The following is a 14,172-nucleotide window of genomic DNA, read 5'->3' as shown; positions in this document are numbered from 1 at the left end:
ACCTGGATATTAACCTGTGTATCAAGCTAATGAACACGATTTTGACCTTCTTGTATAGATAAAAGGACATCTTTCCCTATTGGAGCATGCCTTCTTGCCTTCTTCTTTATTTTCCGCTCATTTTCAGCTCGTAGAAGCTTGATTTCTTCTTGAAGAAGAAGATTCGTATTCATTGCCATCTGCGCGGCCTTTTCGAGATGCCGAATATGAGCTATTAGACTGCTAGATAGCTTCCTTTTTTGTATGCTTCTCTGTATAGTGCGGACCTTGTGATCAAGCTGGCGAGGATTCTGAGGAGTTTGAAAAGCAGAGGAGATAGAGCCTCTAATAAGTGGTGGTGTTGGCGTACGAAGTTGAAAGGTAATCTTTCCAAGGACCTGATCTTCATTTAATGGCTTTAGACCAGCTCCTGCAAAGCCATTGCATATATTTGCTTGGTTAAACACCTTGTCTCGCGCTGGAGGATATAGGTGCAGGAAATCCTCCTTATCGATATGATTATTTCCAGCCATCATCATTCCTTCAACTAGTTTCCCATAGGCACGCTTAAGCGGCCCGAAAACGCCAACATCCGTGGTTGTAGAAGATGAGAAGTATGAGGTGGCATGCAGAGACAGATGATTGCATTCTCCTCACAGAAGGTATCAAATTCTGGAGTTAAATGGCTAGAATGGCCATCGAGGATAAGCAACCGCTTTGCACCAGTTGAATAGTGTTTAGAATATGGTTCAAACACATCCTTTAACCAGTGAAGACCAATTATATCTGTCGTCCAGCCGTTCTCACTCTTTGCAATCTTCCAGTCCCTATTCCTATCCTGAAGAAGCATAGGTTCTTGATACCAAGCAGCCTGGTGTTCTTTTTTCTTCAAGATAACCACTGGTGGTATAGAAATCCCTCTTGAACTGACACATTCAATGATCGTGACCCATTCGCGGTTTCCTTGGATAACTGTACAAGGTCTCTCACTGCGTTCCACTGCAGTAATAACCTTAGATGTTGTGCAGAGCCCCATTGCAAAGCCAGTTTCATCAAAGTTCCAGATATCATCTTCATGTATGCCGTGTTCCTGAATAGCTTTGCGTACAGTCTCAAACCACTGTCTGATAACCTTGGGATCCTCCTGTTTCGCCCTCTGGTATGTAATCCTTCGATTATACCTTGTACGTAGTTCAGGGCGACGTTTAGTAAAGGAATAGGCCCAGTTTACTCCAAGAACTACCGTTGAATCTTGTGTACGTTCACGGAGTAAAATCTGTGCCATTCCACGCAGGAATTCTGGCCGAATTGAGAAGCCTCGCTTATCTGCATCTAGCAGTCGCTTAACAAGTGTTTCCTCTTCGTTGGCTGTTAATTTATGGCCATTTGCACGTGTTTCTGTTCGTGGTTTGACTCCAGCTAGCCGCTTGCGAAGGGAGGATTCAGAGACACCATATATCTGGGCAGCCTTTAATTTTGAATTAACTTTCTTCTCTTTCCATGCAGTAATTGCCATTTGCATACGGGCTTCCTTAGATAGAGGCATTTTATATATAAAATGTAAAGAAATGGCGCGTTAGAAATGGTTGAATTGAATGTTTTGGTGGTTGCGGCGAAAAAACTAGTTAACGTAATCCACGGCCGAGCCGCGAATACGACCGAACCGCGAATTTTTGCCGCAAATCATCCTATCTTTGAAGCTTTTCAACCACCAACGTCATTAATTAGACTATCTACTAGCTGAATATATGGCTATTTATTAGGGCAACTTCTTCTAGTATGTCCAATAGTCCAACATCCACTACAGGTTGGCGGAGCGCGCTGACGAGATATAGGTATAGGCTCATCAACCTGCTCATCAACCTGCTCATCAACCTGCTGAATACGGTCACGACCTTCCTGCACAGATATAAAGAGGTTATTCCCTAGATTAATACGCTTCCTTGCCTTCTTCTTCATTTTCTGCTCATTCTCAGCCCGTAGAACCTTGATTTCTTGTTGTAGAAGAAGGTTTGCATTTATTGCCATCTGCGCAGCCTTTTCAAGATGCTGAATATGTGATATTGGACTGCTAGAAAGTGTCCTTTTCTTCTGAAGACTTTTCTGTAGACTGCGGACCTTTTTATCAAGCTGGCGAGCATTTTGGGGTGTCTGAAAAGCAGAAGATATTGACCCTTCAATATCAATAAGAGGTGGTGTTGGCGTACGGAGTTGAAAGGTAATCTTAGCAAGGACCTGGTCTATATCAAGTGGATTAAGACCAGCTCCTGTGAAGCCATTGCATATATTCTGTTGAGTAAAGACTGCTTCACGTGCAGGAGGGTATAGATATAAGAAATCCTCTTTATCAATATGGTTGTTTCCAGCCATCATCATCTCCTCAACTAGTTTCCCATATGCGCGCTTAAGAGGCCCAAAAACCCCAACATCTAGGGGTTGGAGAAGATGAGATGTATGCGCAGGCATACAGAGACAGATAATTGCATTCCCTTTGCAAAAATCATCAAATTCAGCAGATAGATGGCTTGAATGGCCATCCAGAATAAGTAGCCTTTTTGCACCAGTTGAATATTGTCTTGAAAAGGGGTCGAATATGTGCTTCAGCCACTTAAGGCTAATCTCATCTGTTGTCCAGCCATTGGTGCTATTGGTAAGCCTCCAGTCTGGAGGAAGATTAAGTTCTTGATACTAAGCAGCTGGGTGTTCCTTCCCTTTTAGGATAACTGCTGGTGGGATAGAGATCCCTTTTGAGCCCACACATTCAATGATTGTAACCCATTCGCGGTTTCCCTGGATAACTCTGCGAGGTCTCTCACTGCGTTCCACTGATGTAATAACCTTTGAAGTAGTACTGAGCCCCATTGTAAAGCCAGTCTCATCAAAGTTCCAGATATCATCTTTATGTATGCCATGCTCCTGGATAACTTCATGGACAGTCTCAAACCACTGTTTTATGACCTTAGGATCCTCCTGCTTTGCACGCTGGTATGTAATCCTCCGATTATATCTTGTACGTAGTTCAGGGCGTCTTCTAGTGAAGGAATAAGACTAGTTAATACCAAGGACTGCAGTAGGGTCCTGCGTGCGCTTATGAAGTAGAATCTGCGCCATTCCATGCAGGAACTCTGGGCGAATTGAAAAGCCTCGTTTATCTGCATCTAGCAGTATCTTAACAAGGGATTCTTCTTCAATAGTAGTTAATTTATGGCCGTTAGCACGTGTTTCTGATCGTGGTTTGATGCCAGCAAGCCGTTCGCGAAGGGTAGTTTCAGGTACACCATATATCTGGGCAGCTTTCAATTTTGATTTAACTTTCTTCTCTTTCCAAGCAGTAATTGCCATTTGTAGACGGGCTTCCTTAGATAAAGGCATTTTGTATGGAGATAATAAAAAAATGACGCGTTGAAGAATGTTGATTTGGGAGAGCAGCGGGGGCAATAAAAAATTCGCGGTTCGGTCGTATTCGCGGCTCGGCCGTGGGTTACGTTGACTAACGTAATTGGTAAGCAAGTGGCCATTGTAACCGAGCGGCCACCCTACCATACAAATGATACAACTTTGGCCGCAGTCAAAAAGCAGAGGCTATTTTCAACTTCTAAAAACAAATATTATTTGCAAAACTAATTCCTAATACGACTAGGACATTGCAATCGCCTGTGTCCTATAATATGACAGTCACTGCAGCGTGGGGGCGCCTGCTTAGGACGCTGCTCTGCATCTGCTACCTGCTCTGTAGAGACAGTTGGTATAGCTTCAGCAGCCTGATTCCTGCTTTAAATAAACTTCTGGCCTTCCTGGATAGAAAATCCCACTGTAGTTTCTATTTGTCGCCTAGACCACTTCTTCTTTTAAAGCTCCTTTTCATGCGCAGCCCATAGATCTTGGTTTTCTTTTGCAAGAAGAATAGCACTATTCATTACCATTTCACACCCCTTTATAAGCTGGTCTAATGCGGCCTTAGTAGGGGTAGAAGGGCTGCATGTATGCTCCCTAAGTAGCTTCTTAAGTATAGTTTCCTGCTTTTTTAACTGCTTCAGGTTGTGCGGTGTTTTAGGGATGGAATTGGTTGATTAACTCCCAGGTGGTGTAGGGGTTTTAAGCTGGATATTAAGCTAACTGAGCACCCGATTTAGATTGAATGGTATTAATCCAGTTGCTGAGAAGCCACTTTTAATATTATCTATAGAAAAGATTGCTGTACGCGCCTGTGGATAGGCTTCAAGGAAGTTAAATTTGTCAATATAGTTGAAACCAAGCCGCATCTTATCCTCCACTAAGCGGCCGTACGCACGCTTTAGAGGAGAAAAACAACCAACATCCAGAGGCTATAGGAGATGTGATGAATATACAGGCATGCAGATTAGTATAATATTATTTTCACTGTAAACTAGATCAAACTGAGGTGTTAAATGACTCCCATGGCCATCAAGGATCAACAATCGATATCTACCAGTCGTACGGCTAGTAGTTGCTGGAATAAAGACTTTTTGAAGCCATCATAGTCCAATTTGATCTGTTGTCCATCCATTTTGACTGACTTCAATCCTCCAGTCAGCTGGTAAGGCTGTATCTTGACACCAGCCTTCAATATAGATCTTTCCTTTAAAGATAATGCATGGTGGAAGCACCCATCCAGTAGAGTTGATACACTCTATAGATATAACCCATTCGCGGTTCCCTGGCTGGACAAGGAATAGCCGACCAAGCATCTCAGCTCTAGTAACTACCTTAGCAGTAGCTACTAAGCCCATTACAAAGCCAGTTTCATCAAAGTTATAGATATCTTCAAGTACAATCCCATGCTGCATGATAGTGATCTGGACACAATTAAACCATTCTTAAATAATCTTTAGGTCTTCACATTTAGCACGCTGGTGATTATAGCGCCTAGAGAATCAGGTTTTGATCTCATCACGCCAATTAATGAAGTTATATACCCATTTCTCACCAACTGTCTGGGCAGTGGTTGAACCACACTTTAAAAGAAGTATATTGGCCATTTCTCATATATGGGAGGGTCGGGGAGCAGATCCACGTTGATCCATAGATAAGATCCATTTGATAAGTGATTCCTCTTCATTTTGGGTCATCTTATACCCATTTGCGCGTGCCTCAGCTCGAAAGATATGTCCATCTAGGCATCATCAAAGGGTTGTACAGGGTATATTATAAACACGTGCTGCTTCTGAGATATTACAAATTTCATTCTTCTTCAGAGCAGATATTGCAAGTACAATTCTTCCCTCTTGCTCAATTAAATCTTTTGAATTTATATGAGCTTTTCATGGCATGGTAATGTGTTGAATTACTTCATAACAATAGAATCACAGTCAAAACGCGTTGGGGTGGCCGCTCGGTTACAATGGCCACTCGCTTACCGATTACGTTAGTTAACTAACTAGTCGATAAAAAAATTCACTCTTTTTAGTTTAGCCTCTATGCCTCTTCCTTCAGGCCTTAATTCTCTGTTTCTCTGCTATCTTTCTAAGAGACATCTATCTAGGATCTCCTGTTTAGAGCTGCCCTTATTTGTATATATATACTAAGGAGTATAAATTTTGCTACGGAGTATAGCGCTGCTATTATAGGGCTGTCTACCGCCCTCATGACCCTCGCCTATATACAATCTCCCCGTAGCCGTAGCCATTGCCAGTTACTTCACCCCATTTGTTATTACCTTGAATCAGTATAAGGCTATATGGGAGTCAGCGGCAAGAGGTTACTATAGTAGCATTTCGATCCCTGCGCTGGGAGTGAGCGGAGCGAACCTAAAGTTGATTCGGCGTAACCAACTTGTCATTCATAATACAAAAACCTGCAATTCTAGCACAATAGGTAACCAGCTTAAACTATATTCTATAAGCAAACCCCTTTGGAGGCTGTCCTGCCCAAATTTAGTGACTGTGATTCCATTGTCAGACCAGACACTTGGAAGCCTTGGGAAGTCTTGGATGGACAAAGAGGAAGAATGGGCGGCTATATGAGCAGCAAATGGCTCATTACGATTATGACATTGGAACTTGTTTAGCTAATGCGCCAAAAGAGGGACGCGATGGTACAGGTACCTATGTTGTTGTTCATAACTGGACCTCAATGCTTCGTTCGTCGATCCTCTTCCTTTTTCAATCTCTTCCGACTCTCATAAGCGATCATATCACTCAAGTCTTCTTGGAAATCCCAGTTGGGATTGGTCTCTTGGTGCTTATGTGACTCGTAAAGACTTCGTAGGTTTTCTTTACTCATCCCATCGCTCACTTGCAATGCGTCTGGATCAACGGACACGTCGACATCACCAGGCTTCTTCCGTTTTCGATTTGGGTCCTCAGCACCGAGCACCGGCAAGCCCTCCGGAGGCGCCTTGAGATCGTACACTCTGTCGGCCCCAAAGAAACCCTGTACATGGGCTTGTTTCTCTGGGATGACCTGAAAAGCACTTCGACGTCCCACATGTTCCTCCGTCTGGGTACCTCGATAAGTCTTGCGCACGTCAAACTCGCCTGCAACGTTCTCCGCTCCAATATATTCAGATGGAACGCTTGAGACTATACCGCCAGGTGTCTCTAATCCGCTGGGAGTCTGCAAGCCTGTTTCAGTATCCACATCGTCCTCAGGTTCATCCTCGTTCTCCTCGCTCTCATCTTCCGAAGGTTCAGATTCTTGCAACTCGCCCCATAGATCTCTTTCAACAGGCTCTCCTTGTTGAACAGTTTGCTGTGGTTGTAGCACACCAAATATGTCGCCACCGTAAAGTGGCCGGTTATGTTCATCCACAGGCGGTTTGCCATACCCGCCAGGATGATAGCCCCACATGGCACCTGGAGGTGGAGGAGCATTGAGACCTGGAATTTTCAGAGCCGGATACGACGGCGGTGGTCCATATCGTTGTTGGTTTATCAACCAGGGCGGAGGTGCACCGGGCGGCATATTGAGAGCTTCCTTCAGCTCAGCGCTGAGCTCACCAGGGCGTAAGTGTCTAAGGTTGGTCTCATATTCTTTGCCCTCATAGTAAACCTCACCGTAACGAGTCAATTCCGGTTTCGTCTGGAAGCGGAAAAAAGCCTCATAAAGTTTCTGATAATCTATATCCAGTCTCCCCATTTTGGGTTGGACCCTTTCGCGTTGCTTTTGTTTCAGGGTTGCTTGTTCTTGTTTCTCCAAAGCAGCATCTCGCATTTCCGAGATACCCGTCTCCTGTATGAATCTAGGCAGGGCAAAAGGCGGTTTTTCAACCCCTCGCTTTGAAGACAGATACTCTCTTTTCAAAGACCAGTGAACAGGCACAGGGACAACATTTCTGTGAGCCTTGATATGGACGAGAAGCTTTGGGTCAGGGGCTGAGGTGTCTGTCCACTCGACGATTTCCGGTTTTCGAACCATTGCCTTGAGTTCTGCGACAGAAAGCTTCGTCAATTCTTTTCTCTTTTTTTTTGATAATTTCGGTCCCTTGTCATCTTCATCCGGAATTTCATCGTCTTCATCAAAATAGACCTCCGGTTTCTCAGGCTGTACCAATGGTCTTACTTCGTCCTCATTCTCGTCAAACTTTCTGGCAATATCCTTGTACATCTGCCATAGCGAATCGCCGGCGTCTGGGTCCACCTCCCAAGGAGAGCTATTGGGAGCATCGGGATGGCCAACTAAACGCGGGCTCCGCGTTTCGGGTCCTTGATCGGAAGCATCAGTATATTTCTCAACCGCCTATTTATGTCAGATCTCATTTCGCTGCATCGTATCGATGGTGACTTTCGACTTACCTTCGTCTTTAAGGCCTTTTTCCTGGCCCTTCTCAGCTGATTCTTGCTCTGTTTCATGATCCGGTTCAACCAGGGCAGGAGAGACGTATGAAAAATAAGAACAGCGTCAGTATGACTTTGAAGTGTGTTGAATACAAACGTAATCACCGAACCGGCTTGTAAGTTGTGCAAGAGCCCTTGATGGTGGTTAAATTCAAGGGTGCCAAGAGTTCAGTTTGCCATCCTATCTATCCGCTCCCGCTCTGACTAACGCAGGCTGCTAGGCTGAAAGAGACAAGGTCCGATGATACCCAGCGTCGCAAACTTGCAAGTTGCAGTACTAGTAGTGCTTCGACTCCAGCTGAACCCTACAGATATACACTCTCCTAAGTGCCAGGAGCAGGTTGATTATTTGTTCAAACTTGTACTTATGGTAACTTTCATTTAGTGGTTATATATTGACGCAAATGCGCTGTTAAGCTTGTGAATACATGACAAGAAACTGCGTCAACACATCGTAGTGATGTTCACTTTATACTTTAAGCAGTCAAATCAATCGGGCCACCATTTCTGTAACCAATGTTCTTTCACCTTCCTTCCGGGTTCTCAGCTGGATCTGCAACAGACCCTGTCCTTACGCGGAGTTCTTCCATTTATCTATATGTCTAACCCGCTTCGCCCAGTTTGAGTCCTACCCGGGCCGTGATACTTCGACACTGGATAAAGAGCCTTGGCCATATCTCGAGCCATTACATGTTCGAACAACCGCATCAGAATATAGCCTATGTGCAAAATGAGGAATTGATCATGCCCAGTTTTGAATATAGATTTCCGAAATATACAATACAATGAGTATACGGTACAACCAGCATGTGGACCGAAGGGAAAAGGCGCTGTTGAATGTGAAGTGGATCATGTACGCCATTAGTCCAATCTCGAACGCCTTCTTCAGAACATATGGCTCACGAGCCGCTGACTCGGGGAGGCAACACTGATCAGGCAAGCTATGTGAGATGAGTCATATTCGAGCGGGAAGATGTCTCGAATATCTTGGAAGGGATTTGAGGTAACAATGAAGGTGAAATATACACAAGTCTGAACGGCAGTATCTTGCTTTGCTTAAGGTGTGTCAACGGATCGCAAACTGAGCTGTGTCTGCTGTATGCCGACCACATAGGACATGGTGACTCCAGTATGGTCCTGCCTATTTCTTCTTCTTCGCCGATCGTGATTCTGTATACTGGTCAGCAGGAGTCTTTGAACAAGTATAAGTGTCATACCAGCTGCAGTTCGCTTTTTCTTCGGCCTTCCCTTTCCCCTCAGTTTTGCACTAGGCGTAGTCAGCGATCAAGGTTTTATCCTGAGTGTGTGTTGTGACCTACATTTGAATGGCCTCTTCCCGATCGTCCTCATACTCGTCGAAGACGGTCAAGCCGAGTGGACGGTAGGCATCTTGCAAGTCACGGAATGAAACAGTCTTTCTGGGATACCACGCTGCAAGTGCAGGTCCTCGCAGTCGCTGTCGTAGAACTTTATTGCCCAGTCGCAACCTCTGGGGATTAAAATTGAGTGAGAATATACGACATTGAGTCTTGAGATCATCAGCAGGGTAACGCAATAATAAGGCCATGGGTTAATTCGACAGCATACCTTGGCCAACTCAAGTATCCGGCTACATGAAGCTGCCATTTTTGCTGAGGAGCTCAGTTTCTGGTTCGGAAGTTCCAGTGCACGAAGAGTGAAAGACGGCGGTTTGCGACATGGGTCATGTGACTGATGTGTGATAGTAGGAGCCTACCAAGTGATAACAGAACACCACAAGTTAACATCCCAAATCTCGGTATTCCTAATGGTTTTGAAAAGGAAATCTGTTTTTGATCCACCTGTGGACGACGACGGCAGAAAGACCAAGACTCGTGCTGCCTCGAAGGCCCCGTTACAGGAAGCTGATCAATCTTCATTGGCCTGTCGCATTGGGAGAGATGCTCAAGAGGCGCCTTCTGATGGCGAACGCTCATTGACGCAGGATCAGCCTTCTCGCCTATGCCTTCTAAAAGCTTTGACTCAAGAGCTTGTCGACTCTGTTGATCTTCTAAGGGATCATGCTGGGCACGATGTTACGAATGCTATTATCGAGTTGGACAAGGCTTTCCGCCGTGCAAAGACTGCTCTGTCGCCCATCAGCCATCCAGACAATAACTCAGTCGAATTCGCCCGTACGCAAGAAAATGGGAATTCCTTCAGCCTACCTGAATTACCTCCTATTCTGGACAGTTCACTGGAATTGGCGGTCTTTACACATCCTGGCTTGAGCAAGGATTCGAAGTCGACTTACGATCGCCTTGAGATACTCGGAGATGCTTATATAGAGCTGATCGCTACGAGGTTCATTTGGAGCAGGTTTGAGGATATTTCTTCTGGTCAGATTTCGCAAATAAGGGAGCTACTGGTCAAGAATGAGACTTTGTCGGAATTTGCGACATTATACGGGCTCGACGGCAGAGCGTCGGTACCACAGGACTTGCTCAACCAGCCCAGGCGATGGACCAAGACTAAGGGTGACATCTTCGAGTCTTATGTGGCTGCGATCATTTTGTCTCGTCCGACTGATGGTTATCATGTTGCTGAACGATGGTTGACACAGCTATGGCTCCCAAGGCTCACAGATACTGTGATACCGCGGACTGCTTTGGATGCAAAGGAGACCCTTGCAAAGAGAATTATGGGTAAAGGAGTTAAGCTCAAATATGTTGATGAGCGTTCACCTGTACAGTCAAGAGGTGGGATGCAGACTTTCTATGTGGGTGTTTACCTTACTGGCTGGGGCTGGCAAAATAAGCATTTAGGCTCTGGTCATGGACCTAGTAAAGCAGTTGCAGGGGATGCAGCAGCACGGCAAGCCCTGTTGAATGAGCCTCTTATAAATAGTATCTCTCAGATAAAGAAAACTCATGAATTAACAAAAATATAAGCTGTAAATATAAATATCACTTTAAAGTATTATCAACTAGGCTATATCTCATCAGATTAATCCGCAATTTTATATGCACACATTGGTAGGGCATGATATTCATATGATGGGGGAGATGGTTGCTTTATTATTAACGTAACCCACGGCCGAGCCGTGAATACGACCGAACCGTGAATTTTTTATTGCCCCTGCTGCTCTCCTAAATCAACATTCTTCAACGCGTCATTTTTTTATTATCTCTATATAAAATGCCTTTATCTAAGGAAGCCTGTCTACAAATGGCAATTACTGCTTGGAAAGAGAAGAAAGTTAAATCAAAATTGAAAGCTGCCCAGATATATGGTGTACCTGAAACTACCCTTCGCGAACGGCTTGCTGGCATCAAACCATGATCAGAAACACGTGCTAACAGCCATAAATTAACTACTATTGAAGAAGAATCCCTTGTTAAGATACTGCTAGATGCAGATAAATGAGGCTTTTCAATTTGCCAGAGTTCCTGCGTGGAATGGCGCAGATTCTACTTCGCAAGTGCACACAGGACCCTACTGCAGTCCTTAGTATTAACTGGTCTTATTCCTTCACTAGAAGACGCCCTGAACTACGTACAAGATATAATCAGAGGATTACATACCAGTGTGCAAAGCAGGAGGATCCTAAGGTCATAAAATAGTGGTTTGAGACTGTCTGTGAAGTTATCCAGGAGCATGGCATACATAAAGATGATATCTGGAACTTTGATGAGACTGGCTTTGCAATGGGGTTCAGTACTACTTCAAAGGTTATTATATCAGTGGAACATAGTGAGAGACCTCGCAGAGTTATCCAGGGAAACTGCGAATGGGTTATAATCATTAAATGTGTGGGCTTAAAAGGGATCTCTATCCCACTAGCAGTTATCCTAAAAGGGAAGGAACACCCAGCTGCTTGGTATCAAGAACTTAATCTTCCTCCAGACTAGAGGCTTACCAATAGCACTAATGGCTGGATAATAGATGAGATTGGCCTTAAGTGGCTAAAGCACATATTCGACCCCTTTTTAAGATGATATTTAACTGGTGCAAAAAGGCTACTTATTCTGGATGGCCATTCAAGCCATCTATCTGCTGAATTTGATGATTTTTGCAAAGGGAATGCAATTATCTGTCTCTGTATGCCTGCGCATATATCTCATCTTCTCCAACCCCTAGATGTTGGGGTTTTTGGGCCTCTTAAGCGCGCATATGGGAAACTAGTTGAGGAGATGATGATGGCTGGAAACAACCATATTGATAAAGAGGATTTCTTATATCTATACCCTCCTGCACGTGAAGCAGTCTTTACTTAACAGAATATATGCAATGGCTTCGCAGGAGCTGGTCTTAATCCACTTGATATAGACTGGGTCCTTGCTAAGATTACCTTTTAACTCTGTACGCTAACACCACCTCTTATTGATATTGAAGGGTTAATATCTTCTGCTTTTCAGACACCCTAGAATGCTCGCTAGCTTGATAAAAAGGTCCGCAGTCTACAGAAAAGTCTTCAGAAGAAAAGGACACTTTCTAGCAGTCTGATATTATATATTTAGCATATTGAAAAGGCTGCGCAGATGGCAATGAATGCAAACCTTCTTCTATAACAAGAAATCAAGGTTCTACGGGCTGAGAATGAGCGGAAAATGAAGAAGAAGGCAAGGAAGCGTATTAATCTAGGGAATAACCTCTTTATATCTGTGCAGGAAGGTCGTGACCGTATTCAGCAGGTTGATGAGCAGGTTGATGAGCCTATACCTATATCTCGTTAGCGCGCTCTGCCAACCTGTAGTGGATGTTGGACTATTGGACATACTAGAAGAAGTTGCCCTAATAAATAGCCATATATTCAGCTAGTAGATAGTCTAATTAATGACGTTGGTGGTTGAAAAGCTTCAAAGATAGGATGATTTGCGGCAAAAATTCGCGGTTCGGTCATATTCGCGGCTCAGCCGTGGGTTACGTTACTATCACTATTATTAATAAGCATACATGCACATGATTAATTAGAAATATAATAATTCCCTAGAATAGAAAGAAAAAAAAGAGAAAAAAAGAAAAGCTATTAGTAGTATAGTAATACTAGAAACAGATAGGATAGATAAGCATATTATCTTAGATAGCTATTAATATTTCTATAATATATTTCTTTACTTTCTTTCTAATTACCTAGCTATTAATTAACTTAGAAGATAAGGTATTATATTCATTATCTTTAATATTAAAATACTATTTCTCTAGGTGTATAAGAGCCTTATGTCACACCCTGGGATCCATCTCTACTGTTCTCTGCTAGTCAACTACTTTAGGAATAGGGTAATATAGTCCCTAGACTATATCTAATACTTGCCTAAGGCCTACTGACTAGGTAGCCTAATAATATACTAACTAGGTATGTATTTAATATAAGGATATAATAATCCTACTAGGATTAAGGATAACTAAAGATAATATAAGAATAATAATAATAATAGAGATAGAAGTAAGGCCTATTAAGTATATATACTTAATAGTAAAAGAGTAACTAATAAATTAGACTAGTAAACTTATACTTAAGTAAGATATTATTATAAAATATAAAAAGCTAAAACTAAGTGTGCTAGATATATAATAATAAATATCTTATATAATTCCTTCTCTAACTACTATTATTACTACCATATTATAGTAGTTATAAGTAGTAGTTAGTTATATAATATAATAACTATATTTAGCATCCCTTAGATAATTATAAATTATCCTTTATAAGATCTTATTATTACTAGTAGTTAGCTATCATATAATTTAGTATAATTAGGTTATTTATATAGTAGTATATAACTTGTGAGAGCACTTATAGAATGCTCCCTATTATATGGTAGATAGTGTGGTAGTAGCAATGCCTTTGTAGTTGAACTAATTACTAAGATATGAGCATCTCCCACACCTTAGCAGAGATAATATCTCTATAGGTCATGTACTACCTATATAACCACCTGTAGTTTACTATATATATATTCTCTATATCTAATAGTTATCTCCCCTCTTTATATACTACATCCCTGCAGCTAGAGATTGATTATAATACCTCTTTTAATTATATAAACTATGTATTCTTATTAGTTAGACTAAATAGTAGATATTACTATTACTATATTACTTTTACTAGTATAGGCTAGTGATATTATTATTAACTAAAGTATTACTTATTTCTATGAATACTATTATATAGTGGTTTAATCTTATTATCCTACCTATAGTAAATATATTTAGATAGCTTTACTTATTATTTACTTAGCTTAGTATTATAGCTATAAATACTTCTAGATTTATAGATATATAGATATTTTCTTCTCCTTCTTCTCCCTCTCTAGTAATATTAAGTTTATTATCTATAAGTAATATTTCTTATTATTCTTTACTATGTACTTCTTTATTATTTATATAATTATCTTTATAATTATAAGATCTATATCTCCTTCTTTCTATAAGTATA

General features: G+C 42.1%; 3 protein-coding genes across 3 annotated transcripts, besides 9 other annotated features; 1 reads left to right on the top strand and 2 right to left on the bottom strand.

Moving 5' to 3' along the window:
* Window positions 1–47: 47 nt before the first annotated feature.
* Window positions 48–572: a mobile genetic element.
* A 2-nt stretch (window positions 573–574) lies between these two features.
* Window positions 575–1,525: a mobile genetic element.
* Window positions 1,526–1,818: 293 nt separating this feature from the next.
* Window positions 1,819–3,351: a mobile genetic element.
* Window positions 1,822–1,859: a microsatellite.
* Window positions 3,352–3,704: 353 nt separating the features above from the next.
* Window positions 3,705–5,225: a mobile genetic element.
* Window positions 5,226–6,069: 844 nt separating this feature from the next.
* On the bottom strand, window positions 6,070–7,790 carry NFIA_037640 (U2 snRNP complex subunit CUS1; the record flags this gene model as incomplete). Its single annotated transcript, XM_001266086.1, has 2 exons — window positions 6,070–7,677; window positions 7,734–7,790. The coding sequence occupies 2 exons, from the start codon at window positions 7,788–7,790 to the stop codon at window positions 6,070–6,072; spliced, it is 1,665 nt and encodes a 554-aa protein (XP_001266087.1).
* Window positions 7,791–8,831: 1,041 nt separating this feature from the next.
* NFIA_037630 (mitochondrial 37S ribosomal mS33 domain-containing protein) lies at window positions 8,832–9,342 on the bottom strand (the record flags this gene model as incomplete). Its single annotated transcript, XM_001266085.1, has 2 exons — window positions 8,832–9,005; window positions 9,106–9,342. The coding sequence occupies 2 exons, from the start codon at window positions 9,340–9,342 to the stop codon at window positions 8,832–8,834; spliced, it is 411 nt and encodes a 136-aa protein (XP_001266086.1).
* Window positions 9,343–9,561: 219 nt separating this feature from the next.
* Window positions 9,562–10,683, top strand: NFIA_037620 (ribonuclease III; the record flags this gene model as incomplete). Its single annotated transcript, XM_001266084.1, has 1 exon — window positions 9,562–10,683. The coding sequence occupies one exon, from the start codon at window positions 9,562–9,564 to the stop codon at window positions 10,681–10,683; it is 1,122 nt and encodes a 373-aa protein (XP_001266085.1).
* Window positions 10,684–10,931: 248 nt separating this feature from the next.
* Window positions 10,932–11,171: a mobile genetic element.
* Window positions 11,172–11,176: 5 nt separating this feature from the next.
* Window positions 11,177–12,448: a mobile genetic element.
* Window positions 12,424–12,449: a microsatellite.
* Window positions 12,450–13,110: 661 nt separating this feature from the next.
* Window positions 13,111–13,183: a microsatellite.
* Window positions 13,184–14,172: the final 989 nt, after the last annotated feature.

This window comes from Aspergillus fischeri, genomic scaffold (genome assembly GCF_000149645.3).
Source record: "Aspergillus fischeri NRRL 181 1099437636247 genomic scaffold, whole genome shotgun sequence".
Taxonomy (NCBI): Eukaryota; Fungi; Ascomycota; class Eurotiomycetes; order Eurotiales; family Aspergillaceae; genus Aspergillus; species Aspergillus fischeri.
The sequence above is the reverse complement of the archived record's forward strand: the minus strand, read 5'-3'. Positions and strand labels throughout refer to the sequence as shown.